Source organism: Mustela lutreola, chromosome 3, assembly GCF_030435805.1.
Source record: "Mustela lutreola isolate mMusLut2 chromosome 3, mMusLut2.pri, whole genome shotgun sequence".
In the NCBI taxonomy this organism is placed as follows: domain Eukaryota; kingdom Metazoa; phylum Chordata; class Mammalia; order Carnivora; family Mustelidae; genus Mustela; species Mustela lutreola.
The window spans coordinates 96,254,638-96,280,055 of record NC_081292.1 but is presented as its reverse complement, the minus strand read 5'-3'; the positions used below and the strand labels follow the sequence as shown (position 1 = coordinate 96,280,055).

General features: G+C 56.5%; 2 protein-coding genes across 2 annotated transcripts; one reads left to right on the top strand and one right to left on the bottom strand.

The window, feature by feature from the left end:
- The first annotated feature begins 1,759 nt into the window (after positions 1 to 1,759).
- LIMS2 (LIM zinc finger domain containing 2) lies at positions 1,760 to 25,017 on the top strand. The gene is made up of 10 exons (XM_059166516.1): positions 1,760 to 1,951; positions 8,461 to 8,620; positions 10,717 to 10,783; positions 11,032 to 11,152; positions 21,284 to 21,433; positions 22,089 to 22,239; positions 23,211 to 23,303; positions 23,850 to 23,898; positions 24,038 to 24,113; positions 24,733 to 25,017. Exons 1-10 carry the CDS (start codon positions 1,866 to 1,868, stop codon positions 24,878 to 24,880), a joined length of 1,101 nt encoding a protein of 366 aa, XP_059022499.1. The 5' UTR covers positions 1,760 to 1,865; the 3' UTR covers positions 24,881 to 25,017.
- GPR17 (G protein-coupled receptor 17) lies at positions 11,147 to 17,890 on the bottom strand. Its single transcript, XM_059166517.1, has 2 exons — positions 17,664 to 17,890; positions 11,147 to 14,880 (listed from the first exon to the last, which is right to left on the bottom strand). Exon 2 carries the CDS (start codon positions 14,846 to 14,848, stop codon positions 13,829 to 13,831), a length of 1,020 nt encoding a protein of 339 aa, XP_059022500.1. The 5' UTR covers positions 14,849 to 14,880; positions 17,664 to 17,890; the 3' UTR covers positions 11,147 to 13,828.
- Positions 25,018 to 25,418: the final 401 nt, after the last annotated feature.

Below are 25,418 nucleotides of genomic sequence, written 5' to 3'. Positions count from 1 at the left end.
TGCCATTTATGCAGATATCATTCTTACTATGTTTTTGCAACTTTGTCCTCTAGGGCCACAGTGCTGGCTGGGGACACCCGCAATGCTGTGACACACTTTTCTGCCAGACAGGTTGCAGAATTGGAGGGCTGGGGCACAAGGCTGTGCAGAGATTTGGGATTTGGGCTTAATCAGACTCTAATTTCTGTTCTCAATTTCTAGCCCCTGGTGCTTCCTTTTACAGCAAATATTTGTTGAATTGATTAGTGCTTGGTAACCTTGCACTTGAACTTCATTTACAAATTATGAGGCACAAAACACTTGTGGTTATGTCCTCCCTCTCTGGTCTATCTGTAATTGCAGAAACCCTAAATAAATGTTCCCTCCTTAAATGAAACAAACTGTGGCTCCGGGTGAGTTCTGGTTTCCAGAGCTCAGAATTTCCCCATGGGAGGGGCTTATTGGGGCTGGTAGGAGGGACCCAGGCCCCAGGGCATGGACTTCAAGGCACTATAACAGAACTTTCTAATAAGCTTTCTTAAGCTTTCAGCTATCCACATCAGAGAGGGGGAGGTCATCTTTGTACTCATTGGCTCTTACAACCTCAGTCTTTCTATGCTCTTTTGCCTGTACAGCCACCTTTAAAAAAATATTTGTTGAATTGATTAGTGCTTGGTACTTTTGGCATCAAATGGCATTTACAAGTTATATTGCACCCAGTGCTTGTGATCATCTGCCTGTGTTTTGGAGCTGACCCCCAGGGTGGTTAATGAGTTGAGATTTGCTGGATGAGGTATGCTTCTTGGTATGTGGGCCTGGCATCTGAGTGCCAATGGATCCTCTCCAAAGTTTCCCTCCACCCTAGTGTAGGAGGACCAGCACCCCACTGTTCAGGAGAGCTACTGTTTTTTTCTTTTGAAAGGCAGAGGCAGATACTGCTCGTGCTTTCGAACTTTACTAGAAAGGTTCTTCAAGGAAATGGAATCAGTGTTAAAGATCTCCACAAGTGCTCTGGATCCTTATTTTATTGCTGACCATAGTGCTTGCTTAGCCAGCAGTGGCCACTATTCAGAAGCTGACCGTGGGTGTTTGCACTTGGATCACAATAACCCTGCTGGTGTTATGGAAATGGTGCCTTCCTGGAGGTCTTCTCTCAGACTCTGCTCCTTCTGCTTTTCCTGACATGTTGAGGGATAACCTGTTCTCTGAGCTTTGACAGCATGGACTTCTTTTGGGTGCTTGGTCAATTTGTTGGTCGGATCCAAGGGACCAAGGCTGCCCTGGTCTGGGTCTCCAGGTGGCATTTGCAGCGCAGGCTCTCAGGGAAGGGAACAAGGCAGAAGGTGGGCATGTGTGGGACTTCCTCACTAGCTTCTTAACTGTTTTTTAGGATTCCTAAATTAGGTCAGTACCATAGTGCCCTCCCCAGCCAAGAGTCTATCATCAGCATGTCAGGTGGCTTAAGGTTCTCTGTTAGACTCCTCTCAGCCTGGGACCCCCAGGCATCCTGTCCTGACACTATGGACCTTACCTCAGTGCTGTTTGGGACCTTCCCAGCGAGTCCTTCCCCCAGCCTGGACCCAGCCCCACCAGCCTCTGCTTTCACTGTGCTGCCCCCGCCAAGTGAACAATATCCTTTCTATTTGGAGTTGACTCTGCTGCCCTTTGGAGATCGCAGTGTGTAACGTGAGCTCCTGTGCAGAGGGGGTGGGGGGAGAGGCGCCCCCTGCAGGCTGGTCTGTCCCGTCGCCGCCGTCGCGGCGCTTGTCCGGAGGTGGCTGCCGGCGGCCCTGCGGCTCTCGCCACCTCCTCTGACCCCCGAGGCCGGGGTTGTCGCGGTACGTCAGAGCAGGGCCGCCCCGCCACGCCAGGAGGAGGCCCGCACCATGGCAGCCCGGCTGGGCGCGCTCGCCGCGTCGGGGCTCTACCGGAGGCGCCAGCACCGGCAGAGCCCCCCGCCCGCCGCGCTGGGGTAGGTGGCCAGGGCTGGGAGGGGTCCGCAGGGACAATGGCCGGAAAGCCGTGGCTGCCGGCCTTTCCTCGGACACCCGGCTTGGCCCTTCCGATGGCAGGAGCCTGTCCGCCCAGGGCGTGGGGATAGCGCCTGGGCTGGCGGTGTGGTTGGGGGGAGGGCGGGATTCATGTAGTGGGTTTGATGTCATCCTGGATCAACGTTCTTGGGCGGTCCACTGAGAATGGGGTGTTGGAGTTAGGTTGTCCCACGGAACTCCCATTACTGCTTTCAGACTGGGATCACTGTGTTGCCACTTTGAGATGAACAAATAGTGGTGGAGGAACCTGCTGGACATCACCCATCCAAAAACGACTAGGCTGTGATCTGAAGCCAGTTTGGACAGACCCTAAAATCTGAACTGCTTTATCCCATGGAGAATTGCCAGTGTAGACAACGGATGAAAGCCTCTTCTGGGACAGGAAGGGGAGCCTGTGGGGCTCAGGATGCAGCTCAGTGCATGGGAGGAGATGAGTTAACTGGGGGTGAGGCGATCCGAGGGGAGGGTCTGAAGGGGCATGGAGATGGTGGTACAGCCACTGGTGTGGGTCTCAGGGGCTGGGGGCTGGGCCTCAGGGGCCATCAGGGTGGAAACTTGTAGCAGAAAGTTGGGGAGAGATTGATGAGGGCTGTGAATGTGGAGTTATTAGCATGACAGTGCCAGGTACAGCCCCCAGAGGAGAAGGTGAGTGAGGAACAGTGGCAGAGGCCACTGAGGTTGGGAGGAAGGACTGGGGAGTCAGGGAGGAGACAGGGAGTCACAGAGACAGAGGTGAGGGGGATCTGGAGGACCCAGGGATTAAAGGAAGTTGGGGGAGGTGCTAATGCTATGCTGGGAAAATCCAGCCTGCTCTGAGCTCACTGTGTCTCTATGATCAGAACAGCCTTCCGGAGAGGTAATGAGGACTGAGCTACCAGAGACATCTGGGGTAAATGACAGAGCAAGGAGCAGAGCATTGGGTGGGGGTGGGGGTGGTGGTGCAATACAAGTTGTAGAGCTGCCCCTGTTGCACACCTGGGATGGCAGTCTCCTTGCGCACCAGGACGGGGACTGGACAAGCCCATTGCTCAGGTGGGGAACGTGAAGCCAGGATGCCACGAAACTCACCTGAGTGTGACAGTGCTAGAAGGAGAACCCTTACCGGTAGGCCTCTGGATGTCCTCAGACATGCATGGAGTGAGGTGTGGTGCAGGGAGTGGCTCCCAGGGTATTGAGAGGCCAGAGACCATGCTGGAGAGAGATTTCACGGTATAGACAAGGCCAAGATGCAAGGAGGGCACATGGGCGTGGTCATAAAAATCAGGCCTCAGGAAAGTCCTCTGCATGCAGGCACATACATTTATATGTACTTGTCTTTATTTTTCCGTGAGTTTCTGCCTCGTGCCCTCCCTCAGCCTTCTGTTATCAGTGGGACGGTTTTAAAGTGCACCTGCTTCCGAGTCAGAGAAGGCGCTGGAGTGAAGAGGTATGGCTAGGGCTGCAGGAAAAGCTATGTAATCTCCCACAGGCTCCAACCAGCCTGGGAAAATGTTCCTGGTGGGGTCAGTGTATCGTTTGGAGCAGCCCAAGGCGGCATTTCATTTTCCAGCATTCCCCAGGCTAAGGCTGGGACTGGCTTGGTGGAAATTCTTGCAGCCAGGTACCCTCATGAGGGAGGAGGCCTGGGCGGTGCCTGGGGCAGCTTCCACTCGAGCTTCAGAGGTCATGCTGCCGTGAGATCCCCCTTTGCTCCCTGCGCCAGGAACAGTGCCTGAGCACAGAGGAGGTGCTCAGTAAAGAGGTGTCACATGAAGGAGGGAAGGAATGGGACTGGCTGCTCTGATAGAGCCATTCTGGGCTGTGCTTGCAGGTGTCACCTCACTGAATCCTCCCAGCTACCTGTGAAGGTAGCTGTGGCTTCCTAGATGAGGAGGCCCTGGCTCAGGGCTTACTTTGAGCAGACAGCACAGCCAGGGAACACCTGAGCCACCTGGGCAGCCTAGTTTGCCTGGCCGTACAGCACATGCCTTGGATTCGTTGCCCTCAGTAATACTGACTCATTCTCAAGTGTGAACGGACCCCTGTGGCCAGCCTCTGCTTATTCCCAGCCCTCATCTTATCTTTCTAGGCTCAGATGGGTGGGAGGCTCGTGTGGGGCGGGGTCTAGGGTGGTTATTCTTTTCTTTCTATTTTTTTAAAAGGTCTTATTTTTTCACTTGAGAGAGAGAGAGTGAGAGAGCGCACACAAGCAGGGGGAAGGACAGGGAGAGGGAGAAGGAGGCTCCTTGCTGCGCGGGAGCCTGGCACAGGACTTTATCCCAGGATCCCAGGATCATAACCTGAGCCGAAGGCAGATGGCTTAACCCACTGAGCCACCCAGGTGCCCCAGGGTCTAGGGTTGTTATAAAACACAATAAAACAAAACATAAAGCAGAGTCTTGAATGGCTGTGCCTGTATAATGCTGCCAGGAGCTAAGGGGACAGGAGTGAACATGGTCCAGTCCTGTGAGACCCTTAGCAGGTTACTGACCCTCTCTGTACTTCAGTTTCCTTATCTGGAACCAGCAACCTCTCCTCACAAGAAGTGGGCACAGAGAGGGCTCCCCCCACCCCAGCCATTGTAATGTTCAGTGCCATCTCATCACCCAGTGACATCTTTCACAAGCTTACAAACTGGCTTGTGTCGGGTTCAGGATTGAGAGTGTTTTGGGGTGTTGGGAAGGGTTGGCAAAGAGCCACAGATGGTATGCTCTTGTACATTCTCTGGGCACCAGCTCTGCCTTTGGCAGCATTGAGTGTCGTCCAACGGGGGCAGGATGGTGATGTCTCCTTGGGGGACACACTAGGCTGACTTGGTGCTCCCCGTTCTTGGTTGGAATGTGTGAGGGAGGACGTGGAATGTCCATGTCTCCCACCCTTTGCTCTCTGGCAGGGAGTGCAGGCAGGCTGCAGGCCTTCTCCAGCACTGGGCTGGGGAGGAGGTGCTCTGAAGGCTCCCAGAATTGCAGGGAAACAACAGCTCTCTTCACACAGTGCTTAGCATGCCTGGCCCTGGGCTTAATGCGCTGTATGCTGTGAGCTCTTCATCTTGGCTCTGTGAGGAGGTAATTGCTACTCTGGCACAGCTCTTTGCAGGTGAGGCGCAGAGAAGCTGGTATCCTTTTCCAGGTCCCTCAGCTGATGGTGGGGGCTATTAGGATTCAAACATGGAAGAGTGAGCCCGGAACACCCTCTTGTGTCATTGCCTCCTGCAGGAGATGGCTGGCCTTTCTCTCATGGTGACATGGTTTATTTGCTAGGCTCATTTGCCTCTCTGTCCATCCCTCTGTCTTAGGCCAGTGGGTTGGAGTGTTGTCTGTGGTCATGAACAGGATGGCATGGGGATGCGGGCCCAGGAGTCCCTTTGGGGTGCTGCTGCCCCCCAGGACTTGGGCTGGAGCAGCCAGTGGGTGTGAAAGATAGGTGGTCCCCTCCACACCCCACCTTCCACTGCCAGGGCTTGTGCAAGGCATGCAGGAGACAGACAGCAAAATCTTCAACCCGAGGCACCCGGGGACCCAGCCAGGGAACTAGACTCAGACCAGTTAAAGATCAGCTGCTCTGGCTAGGGGACCAGGTGAAGATGAACAGGAAGGTAAAGTGTGGCCAGCTTCTGTGGGGGTGCTATCTGTTAGGGTCCTGGCCAGGAACACAGTCACTATGAGATGGAATCACAGAGGAGAGTTTAACAGAGGGTCTACTTAACAAGGGTGGAATGTTGACGTTTGGTCAAGTGCCTGGGCTAGGAGCAAGCAAGTGACAGTGGCTGCCTGGTGGGCCACCTCTAAGGTGTGGCTTTGGCTGAGGAGGCAGTGGCTGGAGGTGGGAGTTGGGTCTGCCCCACTGGAGGCTAGAGGGCAAGGGGCCTTGGGAGGCACTGGGGCTTTAAGCTGCAATCCAAAAGCCTGGGGGCTGGACTTGAATCCTTGTTTTGGCTTCATTTTCTGGGTCCTTTGGGGAATTCCAGATCCAAGGTCACAGGATTTCCTATTGATTTCTCACTTCTCCAAGACCAGTAAGGTCTTGTGCACAGCCGGGAGTTGGAACTTCCTCCCACCACCGTGGGTGTGTGCTGTAGGAGGGCAAGGCTGCGAGGCTCCCAGTGTTCCCCAGTGGGAAACCATGCCTGTGGTGATGAGTCCAGCCCAGCCCTCCATTGCGGCTTAGGTTGTCACTCCTCTGCGTGTCTGGCCCACCTTGTGGAGACCTGCAGGGGGTGCGGGTGTGTATTGGGTTGGGGGCTGGTTGCCACACGCAGACGGTGCCTTGCATCTTGGGCTCTGCCTGACCCTGCCACCATCCTGTGTCCTTGCACCTGTGACCAGTATGAGGACAAAGAAAGTGTCTTTGGTCCCCAAAACACAGCTGAGGGCAGGTTGAGACATCTAGAAGTGCCTGGCAAGACTTCTGAAGAGCCCCTTTCTGCCACATGGTTTCTAGGCTGAACAGAGAGGGAGTCCTGCCTGGGGCTCCCAGTCTAGCTTCAGCCTGTCTAGGTGCCAGCGGCTCCCCGTTAGTCCCACTTTCCCTAACCCACCCCCAGACCCCTGACCAGCAGAGCCCTCTCCCACCTCCTGCACTCATCCTGTTTAGGTAACCTTCCCTGTGATGGACACTTGAACACCCCAGCCAGAGCTTCACTCACTCAAGAATTCTTCTCATAATGTTGCAGCAGCAAGGCAGGAATGGGATTCACACTCTAGAAGGCAGAACAGGCTGGGAAGATTCTCGGGAGCAGGCAGCTTGTGTCTAGTCACTCTGTATGTCTACCTGACCTTGCCGGCTTGTTGAATGTCTCCTTGCTGAACATGACTGTCCTGCTTTGCCCAGATATCCAGGCACCACCCCAGCCCCCTGCCCCACCCATCTGTCAGAGCTGACAATTGAGACAAAACCTATTTGCTGTCCTTATTGCAGAAGGCCTGGACGTCAATATTTTGGAAGGTCATAGAGGCTGTCAGTCTGAGACAGCTCTTCCAGGCCACATCTCAGGGCCTTTCAGCATGGGCTTGGCTCAATGTGGGCATTTCCCCCTTGTTTGGACTTTACTCCTCCCAGAAGGAAGTCTACCACTTACCCCAGGGGTGGTGTTGCCCACCCTGGATGAGGACATTTGCTCCCAGCCTGCTCCTATCCCAAAGATTCCCACTCTCACCTTCTCCATGGTAAGGTGGTTACATGTTTTTTGAGGCAGGTGGTTTGCAACTAGCTCCTGGTGCAGAGGAAAGAGCCACTGAAGTCTGAGCAATCTGGATTCAAATCTGGACTCTGTCATCTGCTGTGTGAGCTTGGGCAAGTTACTTAACCTCTCTGAGCCTTAGGTCTCTCATCTGGAGGGCAGGGTTGCCTCAGGGATTAAATGAGTGGATTACAGAGCTACCGATTTATGCCTGGGTAAAGCTCTATATCTGGGAGACTCTGGTTCCCTGAGAAGATGCAATAGTAGGCATAAGAGGGAGCTGAGGTGACCACAGATACCCCAACACATGGGCCAGCATGATGAAGACCGAGCCTAGGAACCAAGCACAGATGTTGGCAACTACTGCACTGTCCTTGTGGGGGCTTACTGTGGGCCAGACATGCTGCTGAGTGCTGGCACATGGCCCTCATCTAACTGGCCTATAACCCATCCTCTGGTCTTTCCATGGCTGGGAGTCTAGACCCAGAGAGTGAGGTCAGCCCAGGCCACCGTGAGGGTGCTGGTCTTGAGCCCTCGCTGCTCTGATCGGTGTGTGCCTGGCTATGTCCTGGCCATGTCTGATGCTCCATAGATGTGCATGGGGACTCTAGGGCATCCAGAAAGATGGGGGCTTTAGAGTCTGGAGGGGTGCCGGTTTCTAATCCAGGCTTTGCCTCCAACCACTGTGGCCCTCAGGAAGAACACTAACTCTCTGCAGACCTCGGCTGGTTCATGTATAAAATGGGGATGCTGCATTGGCCTGGTAGGGTTGTGGTCTGGGAATACATACTATAGACTGGTGTGTGCTGGCACTTAGGATGCCCACAGAACACAGAAGCTTCGATGCAAGCATAGGCCAAGCCACTGCCAGGCAGCTCAGCCCTGACTGCATGTTGCCGAGTCCCCACAGTGCCAAGACTGTCATCAGGGTGAGGACAGCGAGTTCCCTTACTCTGGAGAGCATTTTAACTTTTTTTTTTTGGTAAGATTTTATTTATTTATTTGATAGACCCAGATCACAAGTAGGCAGAGAGGCAGGCAGAGAGGGGGAAGCAGGCTCCCTGCTGAGCAGAGAGCCTGATGCGGGGCTCAATCCCAGGACCCTGGGATCATGACCTGAGCCGAAGGCAGAGGCTTTAATCCACTGAGTCACCCAGGTGCCCAAGCATTTTAACTTTTTAAGGAGGGAGGTGTGCCCCTTGAGTGCAGCTCCCCAGGCTTGCTTGTCTTTGCCCCTCCCCAGGCCTGACCTGTCCACCCCTTTCCCCCCAGCAACATGTCCAACGCCTTGGCCAATGCAGTGTGCCAGCGCTGCCAGGCACGCTTCGCCCCTGCTGAGCGGATTGTCAACAGCAACGGAGAGCTGTACCACGAGCACTGCTTCGTGTGTGCCCAGTGCTTCCGGCCATTCCCTGAGGGGCTCTTCTACGAGGTGAGCACCTGGCCGGGACCCTCGGCCGGACTACCGTATTGGAGCCTGAGCCCCCACCAGCTCAGAGCCTGCTTCCTAGGAGCTAACAGGCTGTGCCAGCCATGGTCCCAACCAGTGACTGATGAACAGTCAGGCCAGGTCTGCCCTTTGCGGGCGTGTCTTCACTTGTGAAGCTGTGAAGGAGAGTCACTATTCATCCAGCCTCCTCTGGGTAGACTCTGGGAGCCCATGGGACGCAAACACCCAGCTCTGGCAGTTCATACCCTCCTTTGAGAGCAGACGGTGAACACAATAAATATATGGTATATCAGATGGTGCTCAGTGCTCTGGGTACAGGGAATTGGGGTGCGGACAGAGGGTGGTCAGGGAAGATGATGTTTGAGCAGACCTGAAGGAGGTGAGGGAGCCAGCCTACATCTGCAAGAAGAGCATGCATCAGAGAGCACAGTCAGGTGCAAAGGCCCTGAGGTCAGTGCATGTAGGGTATTTGAGGGTTGCCAGAGGCAGTCTGTCTGACAGCTTGAAAAGGACCACTCTCCTTGCTGTGCTGGGGAGATACAAATATGGGCAGGCACAGAAGCTGGGACCAGAAGCTGGATTACCAAAAAAACCCTGGTCAAGTGAACTGGATCACACTGGCTCATAAGAGCAGATTATTTAAATTTTCAATAATCTTGCCAACTAGTGGTTAAACATAACTCTTATTAAAAATTAAGTTATCTAAATGTACAGTGAGATAAAATTTTATTGGAAACAAGGGTAACACATACTCAAAACTCACCACTTCCTAATTATTTTATTACATTTTCCTATCATCTGTGCCTTCGAAGTTATTTGTCTCTTGTACCTGGGTGGTGGAAATGTACCCTGATGGCTGCCACACATATCTTAACTCCATGCTGATGTTGTGTTGGGAGCCTGACATTGTCCGTGGCAGGAATTATCACACCATAGAAACTGGTAAATGCTACAGAGCAGACCCCGTCTTCCAAAGGGCCGGTTGGTCATCATTTACCAGTATGCCACTGGTGGTTGCAGTGGAGGTGGTGACCAGGTCTCAGAGACCAGAGAGGCTTCGAAGGTACAGCTGACAGGATGGGCAGATGGACGGCCATGCAGTGTGTGAGCTCCTATTGACAGCATTGGAGACTTCCATCCTCTTGGGAAATGCTGGCCTACTGTAGAGGCAGGGGGAAGGGAGGGGGAAGGGAGGCTGAGCTCTGTTTGTGGTGGCCATGTGCCTAGAACAAAGCCTGGCATACAGTAGGTGCAGAATGAAGTTCATGCCCTGCTTCCTCTATGGGCTACTGTGTAGGGCCATATTCAGTTGCAGACTAATAAGATGCTCATTTCAGAGAAGAGGACAAACCAAACTTTTTTAAAAAGAAAATTGTCAAGGGAGAAGAAATCTGGGGCAGGGCTTGGCCACACTTGGGACCATGGCAAGGCCATCATTGTCCAGGCAGATGGGGACAGTGGCTGGTGCCTGGAGTGGCTCCTGCTAGCTGCAGGACTTGGGGTTCTCCCTCAGGCCCCCATGTTTTTCCTGTGTCCCTCTTTCCGTCTCCCTCTCTGGGTATCTTGTGGCCTTTGAGGGAAATGGACTTCTCACACAGAGAAAATACACAGGAAATAGGGCCAAGCGACATTTATAAATCAGACTTGGTCCCAGCCCTCAGCTCGCTCCCAGGACCAGCAGGGCCAAGGTCTTGTGCAAACAGCAGTGGCTTTTGAGGGCTGGCCTTGCCCAGTTCCCAGCTTCTTGGAGACCCCTTACTTTGCACGCCCGCCCTGTGGTAAAGGCCCATTCCTGCGGATTCCCTCCCATCTCCAGGCCTTGGCCCTGCTGCTCTGGGTTGCCCTCCTCTCAGCACTCCAACCCCCTGCAGTCTTCCAGCTCCTTACCACCTCCTCTAGGAAGTCTTCTCCGCAGGGAGGGTTGGGTGCCGCACCCGGTTTCCTGTCACAGTAGCAATTGCACAAATTGGGGTGCCTTTCTAGCTTTCCTGAGGGTGGGTCCTGATCCAACAAAGACCGGCCAGCTGGAGGGGAATGATGGAGGTTTGCTTGAACATTCTCTGCTGGTCCATTTGCAGTTTGAAGGCCGGAAGTACTGCGAACATGACTTCCAAATGCTGTTTGCTCCATGCTGTGGATCCTGCGGTAAGGGCTGGATGTAGCACACTCCTCTGCATGCCTAGGGGGTTGGGCAGGTAGGCGGGAGCACAGGTGCTCTTCCTTGATCCCCTCTCTGAGCACCAGCTCTCTGGAGGCATCACCTCCCCAAGCTCTGGGAGGGGATCCCTGGGATCAGGCTGAGCTCAGGCAAGTGCCAGTGTGGGCAGGGCTTTGGAGGGGCCTGGGAGGGGGGCACGTGCCTGCCTCAGTGAGCTGGGACCCATGTCTTCCAGGTGAGTTCATCATTGGCCGTGTCATCAAGGCCATGAATAACAACTGGCACCCGGGGTGCTTCCGCTGTGAGCTATGTGACGTGGAGCTGGCTGACCTGGGCTTCGTGAAGAACGCAGGCAGGTGAGGTGGGCCGGATCCTGTCTAGGAGGTGGACCCTCACCAAATGCACTGTTTAGTGCCTCCCTGCAAGGCCTGGGCCCATCTGCAAGGCAGCTGAGAGACCCCTGGTTTATAGGTGAGGGCTGGGCCAGAGAGAGTACAGGGTGACTGCCTCAGGCCTGGGCGTGCTCCCAGAAGCAGGCTGACAGCAGGCAGTGAGGAGGTAGCTGGCCGGAGCAGGGGCCATCAGAGGCAGTAGATGGATAAAGAGCTTTGGGTCATCACTGTTGTCTGGCCAGCCCTTGCTGCTGAGCGGAGCTGCCTGCCTCCTTCCCTGTGCCCCTGGCTAAATGCTCCTGGAAAGAAATCACTCAGCCAGGGGGCCCGAACTGACTCTGGCACTCTGTGCTAAGTTTCCTTTGTAGACTGAGTTCCCTTCTTCCTGGAGGACTGGCTCTTTTCTCCCTGCACTGTCTCTTTCCCCTCCACCCTCCTAGAGTGAGCACCTCCCCACCACTTTCCCGAGGGGAAGGCTCTCCTGCTCCCTGCCCTGGTGCTGCCCAGGCCTCAGTCACAGTGCCCCATGGAGGCCCTGTCCCTGCTCCTCCTTCTCCAGTGGAGCTCTCCGCTGCAGTCTGCGCTGCTTCTCCCAGAGCTGTCCTCCCATTGTGGCCATCTGCGGCATGTTCCAGTGCCCTTGCTGGCTCCTCTCATGTGCCCCCCACTGCCAGTCAGGTCCATCCCCATGACCTCCCTCCTCATTGCCAGACCCACGGGTCACCACGGTCCTCTCTTGACCTCTCAGCAGGCTTCACGGCGGCCTTTTCTTCTTGTTGAAATGCCTCCTCTCCAGGCACGCAGGATCCTGTGTTCTCATAGTTTCCTCCTGCTTTGTGGCTGTGCTGGGTCCTCTCCTCTTCTGACCTCCCTCCACCTGTCTCTCCATGTTTGCTTGCTGGCGGCTCAGCACCTGGGCCTCGTCTCTGTCCAAAGTCCCAGAACCCCGACTGGCATGCATGCGCTGGATGACTCAGATGTCCACCTCCACTCCAGACCTTTCCCTTGGGTTCTCAACCACTTGGTGCCCACTGGGCATCCCAAAGTCAACAGGCCCCAACCAAACCCTGGTCTCTCCTCTGCTGACCAGCAGGTCTTCTCACGCAGTGAAGGTGGTCGCCCACCCTAGCTGAGAGTCCCCCTCCCTCTCCTCCCTTGTTGCCTCTCTGTTCTCTGCCACTGCACCAACTATCTGCTCTGGGTGCAGCCTGCAGTGATCTCTCCCATTCTCCTGCTGCGTGTTGCCTGGTGTCGGTCTTGGTGTCTGTGGGCCACCGGGCATGGTCCCCTGTCGTTGTCTACAGGAGGGGCTGTGGAGGGCAGGTGGTGTCCTGGCGGTCCTGTGCCGATCAGGGGTTGCCCGCCAGGTGTGGGCCTGAGCGAGTCCTCTCTCCTGAGCTCCAGCTCACATGGAGCTGCCTGTGGCAGGAGAGGCTGGGAAAACCCGGGAGAGGCTGGAGGCGCTCTGAAGTAAGGTGCTGCTATGAAGAAAGTGTGGCCACCCCGCAGAGACCCTCCTTGCCCGGGGCCGCCCTCTGAGGCCTGTGGTGCAGAGTGTGAGTGTGCACGTGGGGCAGGCTGCGGGGGCTGTCTGATCCAGAGGCAAAAGCACGTGCTGCCTGGCCTCTCCAGTCTTCACCTCGGCTTTGCCACTCTTGGGTGGGAGGGAGAAGTTCTGGGAAGGGAGTTATGTCAACTGAACACAATAACCTTCAGAATCTAAAAGTACAGTTATGTTTACAATCAGTGTGATCAGGTACAAAAGGAGACCTGGGACCCACCGTGGCAGGGAGAGCCTCTCAGGAGGCAAAGCACATCGCTGCTGGTCTTGGTTAGTGGGACACAGGGTCCCATGCCAGGCGTGGGCTCCCTGCTGGAGGTGTCCTGAGACGAGGACAAAGCCCGGCTCCCCAGTCTGTCCACCCCTGCCGGCTGCTCGGCTGACTCAGGAGGGATCAGGCTACCGAGAAGCTGTGGGGATTGTCAGGCCTTGCGCAGTGAGCAAGGACCCAGCGCTGAGATGAGGAGCCCAAAGGCCGTGCTTGTTGGATGTCATTTGCTGGCCAACCTGAAATGTACGTACAACACTCAGTTACAAGTTACCGTCCATGTCCCCTGAACTCAGGGGTCATCTGGCAAAGGTGCCACCTGGGAAACCCATACTCCCTTCCCTCCATCAGGATTCCCACATTCCCCTTCTCTCCAGTCATTTGCAGCTGCCGTCTGGGGTTCTTTCTGCAGAGCTCTGCTGCTGTGTGTTTTTCGTGGTGGGAAGGAGGTTGGGAGTCTAGCAAGCAGCCCTTGGGGAAGAAAGACACTCATTGTTTGGGAACTGTTCCTCTGGCCCCCTTGCCCCCCCTGCCATGGGGTGAAGTCACTGAGTATCCAGTAACTGTAAGTGAGCAGGGCCAGCACAGTCTCTGCAGGGGGTGGGTGGCTGATTGGTCCCATGGAGGGGTGTCCTCTTTTAGGGATTTGTACATGAGATAAGACAGAACCAGTTACTGGGTGCTGAGTTCCACCCTTGGAGAGACTGGGCTTCTCCTTCATGAGTCTGGTGGTGTGTATCCTGGGGTGGAGTGGGGAGGTCCTTCTGAGGACAGTCTGTGGCACTGGGGGCCAGGGCTGGCGTCCAAGGGCTCACAGCTCTGACCTGGCACTCAGTGAGCTCTCATTGGTTTTCCCTTCAAAGCTGGGGGGCGGGCCGGAGAGCCTTTTGCCACAGACCAGGTTGCACAGGGCATCGCGGAACTTCTCAGCCACAAAGAAGTACATGACTGGGTCCAGCGCCCCATTGAGGCTGGTGAGGCAGGAGGTGACGCGGTTTCCCAGGGCCAGGACGCGCTGGGTGGCACATGAGGTCCCGCCGCCGTGGTAGCGCAGCACGTAGACGGAGCGGTGCACGTGGTAGGGCACAAAGCAGACCAGGAATATGGCGAGCACCACGGCGATCATGCGGACCGCCTTGTTCTTGAGGCGCTTCTCCACACGAGGGCCCTGCCGCAGGCTGCGGATGATCAGCAGGTAGCAGGTGACCGTGGTGACAAACGGGAAGGTGAAGGCCACAGCCAGGGACACAAGGGCGTGCTGGGAGGCCTTCTCCCGGTACAGCTGCAGGCAGATGACTGTGTGGTTGGTCTGCACGGTCTGCGGGCTCACCAGCAGCGGGGCCATGGCTACGGCCACCACTACCCAGAGGAAGGCGCAGGCCAGGTGTGCGTACAGGGGCCTGCGGAGCTTGAGGGACTTGACGGGGTGTACGATGGCCAGGAAGCGGTCAGCACTGATGCAAGTGAGGAAGTAGATGCTGGCGTACATGTTGAGGTAGAAGAGGAAGCCGGTGAGTCGGCACGGGATTTCCCCAAACGGCCAGTGGTTCCCAGAGAAGTGGTAGACGAGGCGGGTGGGCAGGACCAGCACACAGGACAAGTCGGCCACAGCCAGATGCATCAAGAATACGTTGGCGGGGGTGCCTGACTTGTGGTCCCTGACGAAAAGCCACAGGGCCAGGGCATTGCCAACAAAAGCCAGGATGAAATCCAGGAGGTAGAAGGAGGCGAAGAGGACGTTCTCCAGTGGCGTCTCCTGGCCACATTGTTCTGAGATGACCAGGGAGGAGTTGGTGGTCAGACCTGGGGAAGCCACCTCCAGGCCATTCATGCTTCAGCCGGAAGCAGAGCCAGGGGACAAGCCTGGAGGGAACAAGCAGACAGGTTCCAGAGCCTGTGACCTGTGAAGCGTCTTAGTTTGTCATCGCCTTGGGGACTACTGACAGCAGTCCCTGTGTTCGTCTGGGGTGGGTAAGTATCAGAGGCTTTCTGAAGCTCAGCAAAAAGCAAAAACAAAGTCAGGGCCTAGAGCTTGCTAGCCTGCTGCTGGGGCCGCCTTCCCCCTGGCCACTGCATCCCTGCCAGATGCACAGGAGCCTGGGTCCCCCTGGGTGTTGTCCCATAAGTCCACTCTCTCAGACCATGGGGACAGTGGGGAGTGAATCCCATCTGTCTGGGCTCTGAGGTGGAGGGAAGGCCCCACATTTTCTGCCATGCTCCCCAGGTATGCCTTCTTTGAATGCTAGGGGTTGGTGCAAGGGGCCTTTGAGCTCCAGTCCCGATGGGCATGGGTAGATCGCCCCTTCCATCCCTCCCTCCCTTACTTCCTTCCAGATTGATTTACTATTTGAGAGAGGAGAGAGAGCCCAAGTGGGGGGAGGGGCAGAGGAAGAAAGCCCTCAAGCACCCACACTGCTGAGCTCGGAGCCCAATGCAGGACTTGATCCCGGGACCCTGAGATCATGACTTGCCTGGGCAGTGTCTGCAGGGGGGGTGGATGCCTGGCAGACCCTCTCTTGCAGGGCAGATTCTGGGGCTCCCCTGAAAGGCCTACCTGTGTAACTGCCATGCAGAGGGTCAGGAGAGGGGCTTGTGGGAGGGAAGCTGCAACCCAGCTGCTGGAGGAGGAGCACTGGCTGTGGCCATGGCATGGTTAGGGCTGTTGTCCTGGCTGAGCCTGGCTCTGTACTGAGCGCTCGGGGAGCCAGAGCAAGTTCTCTGCAAGCGTCCCCTGGCTTTTCTTCCCTCAGGAGGTCTGGTGGCAGCTCTGTCAGCACAGCAGCCCCTCGAGGAGGAGGAGGCTGGGCATGGCTGAAGAGCAGACACGTGTGTGGGGGGCCCGGCACACCCGCCTTTAGTGGACAGAGCAGGGCAGGTGCTTGAGACTGTGGGTGTGCTGGGCTGTCAGGCTGGGCAGCGGCTTGACCCTCCCCATCAGGCTTCATCAACCACCACTTAGGTCCTGCAGGGACCCCGCCACCCCCGACAGCATATACATGGAAGGGTTGGTTGCCTGAGCAGGAGAGAGCCAGGGACAATGTGGGGGAGTGGCAGAGAGCCTCTGGCCTATAACCATCCTCAAGTAAAGGGGGTTACTTCCCTAGTATTGAAGGGACCCAGGAACTTCCCAAATGATCTCCTCTGCTCCAGAGTGGGTCAGGATGCCCGAGATCCAATACAGAGAAATTATTTTCCTGCTGTTTCCAAGTGCATGTGATCTGAGGGGTTGTTGCCAGGGAAGCCCTGGCTGCTGGGAGAGGGGATGGGTCCAAGCAAGGGAAGGGTGGTATGGAACCCGGGGCTGGGTTTGCTCTGCTCTGGGCTGCCCCTCACACCTGGACTCTGCCCCTCAGGGCAGTTGTCACCCAGTCCCTCCCTGAGGGCTGCTCATGGGTACTGGCTATCCACTCCACCACTCCTAGGAGGCAGGCATTGGTAGTCTCCTTTTATAGATTAGGGATTAAGAAGTCAAGGCTTAAAGTCGGCTGACTTGACCCAGGTCATTTGGCCAGAGACAGTGGCCCTTGATTTGGAAGTAAGCTCAGGGACACCTAGCAGGGACACCCAGCACCTCCCAGAACACTGCCTTGCCTCTGTGGGTGGCTGGGTACCGGGTGCCAGAGCTGGGACTGTGGCTTGGCCTCAGGGCTCGTGCTGGAATTGTCCCCGAGGCTCAGGGGCACCTCCTTGGAGTCTGGCCCCAGGACTGGTAATGTAATTTTTGGCACCCAGTGCAAAATGAAAACGTAGGGCCCCTTGTTTAAAAAGTAGGAGTTTCAAGATGGAGATAGCAGAGCATTACATCAATTGTGGGGCCTGCCTGGCTGCACTGGTGGTGGCCGTGCCAGCCCCTGGCTGTTGGCCTCCTGCCCTCTGCCCTCAGCTTCCCACTAGCGCCGAACGCCACATGCATGGTGCTCTATCTGGGATTTAGACTCAATTTTAGAATGCTTTTAGGCTTGTTTCTGGTTTGTTGAGGTTTCTGTAGCTCTCCCATTTTGGGATTCTTGATACTGATTTTTGCAGCGTGGTCTGAAATGGGCCCCTCTCTGCATACCCCAGACCTGCAAGCTTCTGCCTGCCGCCGCTGGCTCCCCCTGTGGTGCTGCTCAAAACAGGGTGGTGTGGGCACGTGGAGCGTGCCTGGGCCTGGACATCGGGGGCTCTGGGGCTCTGGGACTATGGGAAAGCCAAACTTCAGGGGAAAGGTCTTGGGCCTCTATGAAGGGGAGGAGTGGGCAGACGTGGCCTTAGGAAGGGGCCCAAGGTGGCTGTGGTAGGTGGGCATGGCTGTTTCCTCGCATGGCCTGAGACCTCTTCTTCCCTACTTCTCCTTCCGGCTGCTCCCTGTGCTACGGTAGGCTAGTGGAGGAGAGCATGGGTGCTGATTCCAGCTGACTGTCATCGCAGTTGCAATGCTGTGCACAAAGCACTTGCCCTCTCTGTGTACCTGACAGTGCAATGGGAGTACCACCTAGACGGACCACTGTGATTCAGACCAGGGCAGCCTTTGATAAATAGGTCATGCTATTATCCCAGAGAGTGTCTCAGGGACAGAGATACTGCCCATCCCTGCCCGCGCTCTGAGTTTGCCACTGCTTGGCTCCCGAACCCCCTGCCTGCCCGTACCGGACTCTGGTCCTTACCTCTCACAGCTGGGTCCAGGTGCAAAGGCAGGAGGGCTACGGGGTGGCAGGTGGGCTTCGGCCAGTGGCTAGGGGGTGCTGGCAGTGGGCTCCGTGCCGCTGTGGTGGAAGGCTGGCTATTTAAGGAGAGGAGGGGAGACTGCAGCCCCTCTTGGCCCTGAAAGGCCGCTTCATTCCGAGGGGTTCCTTGTGTGGTGGGCCACTCCTACGGCTATCTCTGCTGCCACTGGGTCATGAATATTCCAGTGTGTCCCAGCCTGTAGTCACCCCGCCCCCCTCCGCTGACCAGCTTGGCCACTAAGCATCACAGAGGCTGAGTGTGTGACTATGTTCGAAGCTGTGGAGTGGGCGCGGGCTGGGCGGGGTGGGGGGGGACTGGCTGGGACGGACAGAGACAAGAGGACGTTTCAGCACAGGATAATTTCCTACCAGTGGGGGCCAGGGAGGGGCTGGCCGCCATGGCAACGGGCCTGGGCTCCCAAGCCTGCTGGGGGACAGTAGAAGGGGTCTTGTGAATGGGGAGGGTGGGAGGCTGAGGGGATTCTTTCAGGACACTTGCTGTAGGGTCCTTGTGTCTTGCCCCGTATAATTAGGCTCCGTTCGAACGTGGGGAATAAATCATGGCCTTTATCTTGAGCAGGGCACAGCTGCAATTCGCCTCATAATGGGGCGCTGTCTGTGCCCGTGGGACGCGGCTCAGCCTGCGAGGCCTGGCCCTTACCTGTGCGGGCTCCTCCTTTGGTCAGGAGGCCTGTGAGGAGGGCCACAGTGGTCCACTGCCTAGGAATCCCCAGGTCTCTTCCTGATCCCTGAGGCTGGGGTGGGGGGGTCAGGGTGTGGGCAGTGGCTGCTCCTGACACCGAACAAGTAAAGCTCCTTTGTCTCCGTCTTCCCCCAAATGATGTATCCGGTAACATGGGGAACCAAATCAGCATGCCTAACTTCAAAAGACATGTACCTTTTTTTTTTTTTTAAAGATTTATTTATTTATTTATTTATTTATTTGACAGAGAGAGAGAGAGATCACAAGTAGGCAGAGAGGCAGGCAGAGAGAGAGGGAAGCGGGCTCCCTGCTGAGCAGAGAGCCCCATGTGGGACTCAATCCCAGGACCCTGAGATCATGACCTGAGCCCGACCTGTACATTTTTAACCAAAAAATTTTTTAACCAAAAAATGTACTTAGCTATCATTGGGGAGTAACTACCATGTGTACTATCTTAAATTGGTTTTTCACACAGTCCCATGCAGTCGGGATTGCTGCCCATTTTACAGATGGGAAAACGGGCTCAGAGAGGTGAAGTCACTTGCCAGGAAGTAGCAGAGCCGGGATTTGAACCAAGTACATGCCACTCCAAAACTTACGATTTGTGCGGGTTAATGTTTTGGTTCATTCTGGTTTTTCTTTTGCACCTTGATGCTTGAATTCTTAGGTTCCATCTTCATTCTACCTAGAAAAATATTCTGCAGATTGTCCTTAGATCTGGTACGGGGATCTAGTCTGTTGGAAAGATGTTTCCCTGTGTGCCTGGGTGGCTCAGTCAGTTAAGCGTCTGGCTTTGGCTCAGGTCATGATCTCAAGGTCCTGGGATTGAGCCCCGCATTAGGCTCCCTGCTTAGTGGGAAACCTACTTCTCCCTCTCCTTCTCCCTCTCTCAAATAAATAAATAAAATCTTAAAAAAAAAAAAAAAAAAGATGTTTCCCAGCCAGGGTTCCTTGTGGGGCCTTGGGCTCCTCAGTTTGGTCTCGGATGGGAGTCAATGACCAGGGCCTGGCCCCTCCCCTGCACTGCCTCACGTGGAGGTCCGGAAGTACTAGCTCACATCCATTTGACGCGAGTGTCTGGCTTCTTCTGTTGTTGGGTGATTAGCTGTGAGGGCATCGATTGTTGCAGCGGAATTGTGGGGGGTTGGGCTAATTTCTATAGCTTTGGAACAGAAGTTATTCCGTATGGCTTGAGTGATGTCATAACGCTAATAGTAGTTACCAAAATTGGGAGTGGGGTCATAGGGCATAAATGCTGTGCCTGTGATAGAGGCACAAGCTGGTGGCAGGTGTGGTGTGGAGAGCGTGAGCCACGGTAGTCTGGTGGCTGGGGGAGCATCTCTGCTCAGACCTGCTGTGGCAGCGGGTCTGGGGGTCTGGGGGAGGAGGTGGGGACAGGGATCTGGGGACCGAGGGGGCAAAACCTTAGTCAGGGAGATGAAGACTGCAGCGACAGGCCACATTTGTATCCCATGGGTAGGTGGAATCGGGCCCCCGGTGAGGGGGCCGGCTTCCAGTACTGGTCTGGCTGTACTGTCATGGGACATGGTACCCACTGACTGTCTCTCCCTTCCTCTCTTCTACAATCATTCATTCACTCATGTACTGGAGACTCAGCCTGAGCTGCTAACCTGATTGGGCACAGCCTGGAGCCTGTCAGCAGTTTAACAAGTGGCTACCGGGCACTCATTTGGGCCCCTTGGACTTCCCACCCACTAGGGAGATAAAACACAAACAAGGCAAGCAGACAGCAGTGTTGTGCTGCAGGGAGTCCAGACCCCAGTGAGGTGGCAGACATTGGGGTCAAGGCCATGGGTAGTCAGTTGGCCTTCCTGGCATCTAGGATCTGCCCATCACACCTGGTTGGAGGATCCTGAGTCTGAGAGTTAATCTCTTAACTAGAGTCCTTGATCTGCCCGTAAAAGAGGTTGACTGTGGGTGTCAGGTCCCTGTGGAGGCTGCTGAGGGGTAGAAAACCTCCCTGTGGATGGATGCCTGCGAAGACAGGAAGGGAGGGCCCGGATGTATCAAGAAGGCTTATAGACTGGGGCGGCAGGTGGGGGAGGGGAGTAATGGATTGGGACCTTTGTACATCTTTGCTTGGGGACCCTGAATCTAAATTCCCGCCACCTTTGAGGCACAAGGAAACAGAAACCATGTTGATTTCTCTCTCAGTAGAGATCACAGCTGTTGCCCAATGCAAGGAGTAGCATCAGAAATTACTCTGAGTTCTTTACAAAAAAGACTCTGTAATGATAGTTCCTGGATTTGGGGGCCTCTGTCTGACACAGCTGTGCTTGTCTTTGGAGACAGAAAGCCTGTAGAAGTACGGGTCCCTCTTTGTCTGACAGACCCCAAAGGAAGGGGTTGTGCAGGCCAGATGGACCTGGCCCTCCGTGTTCTTCTGCTGAGCACAGCAGGGTTTTCAAGCTAACAGTCACAATTCAGTTACACACCCATGTTCAAAGATATTTGAAAATAAAATTATATCTGCAGCAAATGGCAATGAAATGTCTATTCTATTCCATACAATGTCCTAGGCTCAAAAAAAGTGGGGAGAAGAAAACTATCACATTTGCTCTATCATCCAAAGTCAGCAAACACCAACATTCTGGTGTATTTTTGTTTTCTCGTGCCAGAGTCCTTTTTGGTGAGGGCACGGCTGTAGCCTTCATGGCTGCAGGATTAGATAGCTTGCCTTTCTGGACCACTGGCTGAGCCTCTTGAGGCTTATGGGTACTGTTAAAGCTGCAGGCAGGAGCCCAGGGGCCTCTTCTCCCAGGAGGTGAACCATGCTATGTGGGGAGGAGAGGGGAAGTGGGCAGTCGGCCCCTAACACTTGCCTCACTTCCCACAGGCACCTGTGCCGGCCTTGCCACAACCGGGAGAAGGCCAAGGGTCTGGGAAAGTATGTCTGTCAGCGGTGCCATCTGGTCATAGATGAGCAGCCCCTTATGTTCAAGAATGATGCCTACCACCCGGACCACTTCAGCTGCACCCACTGCGGGTACGTCCACAGTGGAGTTCCTGTGCCAGGGACAGGTGGTGAGGTGGGCGGGACCCCCACCCAGGGCAGTGAGGGGACAGGAGGGGTGGACCAGTCGGAGAGGAAGGTAAGGGGCAGACATAGAGGGCATCGCTGCAGGAAACGGCTCCCTCCTGGCCCCCATTCAGGGAGCCCCTTGCATGAAGTCCCGCTGGACACAGGGTGAGGGAGGGCTGGGCCCCTGGAAGCTGGGAGGAAGGAATCAAAGGCTTAGAGGGCCAGGGCAAGGATGAGGGGTTGGTGCTGGTGTTGGAGAGGGGAGGAGAAAGGAAAGAAGCTGCGGGGAACTCCCTCGTTCCTGCCCCAGACACACAGTCTGGTGCGGAGGGGCCGAGAACAGATCTGCTTCTCAGAGGGCCCAACAATGCACAACACAGACTGCCTTCTGCAAGGCTTGTGCGGGAATCTTGTGCCCTGGGGCCTGTCTGGGGCACAGGAAGTCCCTGAAGAGACCAGAGATCAAAGAGCTTCCCGCCCTGGGCACTGTTTTGGACCAGAGTGGGTCCTCTCCGGAAGCTGTTCCCTGGGGCTGGAGGGGCTAGTGGGACCCACCAGTGCCAGGGCGGGCCCTGCAGCGGGGCAGCGATGTCACCTGCGGCTCTGCTCTGTCTCCCAGGAAGGAGCTGACTGCAGAAGCACGAGAGCTGAAGGGCGAGCTCTACTGCCTGCCGTGCCATGACAAGATGGGTGTCCCCATCTGTGGAGCCTGTCGTCGGCCCATCGAGGGCCGTGTGGTCAACGCGCTGGGCAAGCAGTGGCACGTGGAGGTGAGCAAGTCCAGGAGGTTGGGGGGTGCCCCAGGCTCACTGTTATATGTGGAGTCTGGCCCTGCAGCCCTTCCATGCTCCCACCCCAAAGCCGTGGGACTTGCTCCCAGCAGGGACCCTCTTCCTTGATGCTGCCCCTCCTCATGCCTGGCCTACCCTGGGACACAGGAGACCTGAGTGCCCAGACCACGGTCAGGCAGCTGCGCCCACCTACTTTCCTCCCCCTCTTGGTCTTCTAGAGGATTCCAAAGGCCAGAGAGAACCTCAGGGAAAGTCTGCTCAAGACACCCTGTGGGGTTATGGTTGGCAAAACTGGCTGTGTCCGGCCGCATAGAGACATGGAAGCTGGGCACACCTGCTGGCTTAGCTCCTGGGGTGTTCTGCCTGGGTCACCTGGATCATTCACCTCTACCCTGCGGGCTCTCACAGTCTTACAGAATCTAGCTGGAAGGGAGGCTTCTGTTCCCTGATGCCCTGGCTAGGTCTGTGTCCCAGTAGCTGTCTTGGGTGGCCTCTTTGAAAGGTTCTGATGCAGGCCCTGCCCTGGTCCCCAGCCCTCTGTGAGGAGGGCAAATCCCCACACACCACAGGAACTGGAAGATGCTGCTCAATGACCCGGGGCCTGCAGGGGATGCCCACGGGAGGCAGACACATGCGGTCTTTCGGGGAAGCACCCTGCGTATAACAGAGGAGCCCCCGTGGGGAGGTCCCACCACGCCCCAGGCACCTCACCAATGCCTGACAACTTGGGCGGAGTTTGGTGGCCTGGGGGGCAGACCTGGAGAGGATGGCAATGCGTGTCACTGTGCACTGGGGAAAGAGTGGGGCCTGCTCACTCATGGGAGGTCCATGGTGATATCAATCCCACTGCCCAGTGGGGAGCCCACTGAGACACTCCATCCCATGGGCCCCTGTCTCCCAGGGTGGCTGCTCCAACCTTAAGCTGCCCTGACTTCCCCCTGTCCTCTCAGCACTTCGTCTGCGCCAAGTGTGAGAAGCCGTTCCTAGGGCACCGGCACTATGAGAAGAAGGGTCTGGCCTACTGTGAGACCCACTACAACCAGGTAGGGCCCGGGAGCAGAGGGTGGATGGGCGGGGCCTGCGGAGGCCCAGGTGTGGACAGCAGCTGTGGGGCTGTGGGGAGCCCTCAGAGAGGTGATGCGGTGTGAGCGCCCGGAGCGCTGCATGCACTCATCTGGGCAGGAGAGGACCAGGGCAGCCCCTCCAGAGCCCATGGTGGGTGTGGAGGCTGGGCTGTGTGCTCAGTGTCATTTGAGACACGGACCCAGACCTGCCATGGGAAGTGAATGAGAGGGCTCTGTGAGGTCCTGGGCTCATGGGGGTGACCTGTGCTGCCATCCTTCTCCCTCCTGCCAGTCTGGCAGAGCTGCCCAGTGGCTGTGGTCCAGAACTTGGGGGTACGGCCCTGGCCCAGCCTTCTCATGGACACCAGCAGGAGCAACGGGGCCACCCTGGCAGGAAGGGCCCAGGAGTCTTGGGAGGATGCCTGAGAGCCGCTGTTTGGGGTGGGATGGGGGCCAGGTGTCAGCCTTGGCCCCGAGCTGGGGCATGACTGCCTGCCACAAGTTTGACACCTGCTCTCTTCACAGCTCTTTGGGGACGTCTGCTATAACTGCAGCCATGTGATTGAGGGTGATGGTAAGGCTCCTCTGTCCCTTTGCCCCCTCCCCGCTGCACGTGCCTGCTCTCCCTCTGGCATGTTGGTCCTGCAGCTGCAGGCCCAGCTGGTCCTGGGCCAGCCTGGGCCTGCTCAGCCTGCTCGCCCCTGCCCCCACAGTGGTGTCGGCCCTCAACAAGGCATGGTGCGTGAATTGCTTCTCCTGTTCCACCTGCAACAGCAAGCTAACCCTGAAGTAAGTGGTGCCGGCCTCTGGGGAGTGCCAGGGCAGGGTTGGCGGAGTGGGACCTGCTGGACCTGCCCAGCATCGGCCTCCTCCTGGAGCCTGTCGTGGGGGCTCTGATTTGAGAGCACTTCCCCTGGTTTCTTCATCAGGCTTTCCCTGGATGTCTGCTGGGGTCAGGCCCTGGGGGTGCAGTGCCAGCAAGGGGCAACCCCAGCCTATGGAGGCAGATTGAGGGGCCCCTTGGGCAGGGTGGGAGGGGGAGCGATATGAGCGATATGAGCCTCCAACACACTAGCAAAGACACAGGGCTCTGAGGAGGGAAGGGCATTTCAACTCAGGGAACAGCATGTTCAAAAGCAAAGGAGTCAGACCGCTGGCTCCTCCATGAACCACAGGAGGTACAGAAGGGCTGGAGCTGTGAGGTGAAGGGGAGTCCAGGTTGCTGAGGACAGTAGGGAGTCGTGGATGGTTCCGGAGTATCAGAATCTCCTGAGAGGGAAAGGAGGCCTGTAGGCCTGTTTCCTTGTCTACTGTTACCCCTGGCCAGAAGCTCACCCAGGGACCTGGACTGCTGTGGGCTGAGTTGGTGGGGCCTGGGGCTCTCCTGACTGCTGGACCTCTTCCCCAGGAACAAGTTTGTGGAGTTTGACATGAAGCCTGTGTGTAAGAGATGCTATGAGAAGTTCCCACTGGAGCTGAAGAAGCGGCTGAAGAAGCTGTCGGAGCTGGCTGCCCGCAAGGCCCACCCCAAGTCCGTGGGCCTCAACTCCGCCTGAGCGGGCTCCTGCCTGCCCTCCGCCTTCATCTCCCTTCCTGCTGGTGCCCCCTTCCCTTTGCTGCCTCCAGTCCTCATCTCTGCTCCTTGTCTGTGGCCTCCCCCTGCTTCCTTCCCTCCTCCCCTCCTTCCCTCCAGTATGCTTCTCATCCCCTTCTTTCCCTCCCCCACGTCCCCTGCTCTCTTGGCTCACCACCCACTCTTTTTGCCCCTAGTCCCTCATCTCCACCTGCTCCCCAGGCTTCTCTTTTCTCTCTTGCTGTGGGCTCCTCACTTTCCTTTTATGCAGGCATGGGGCAGAGCAGGGCCCTGGAGCCTGTGACAGGCCTTAGGTCAGGTCCTGCAGGGATATGAGCGAATCAGGGCCTGGGGTCACCTGGCCGTGGGGCCCTCCTCATCCTGACCTGTCCCATTCCTGCAGGGGCACCTGGCAGCTCACATCCTTCTGTGGGAGCTGGGCCAGCCTCCACCCAGAGTGGTCCCACTGTGCACACATGGCTCTGGGGAGGCCACAGCCAGGCAGCTGCTCCAGCCCCGTG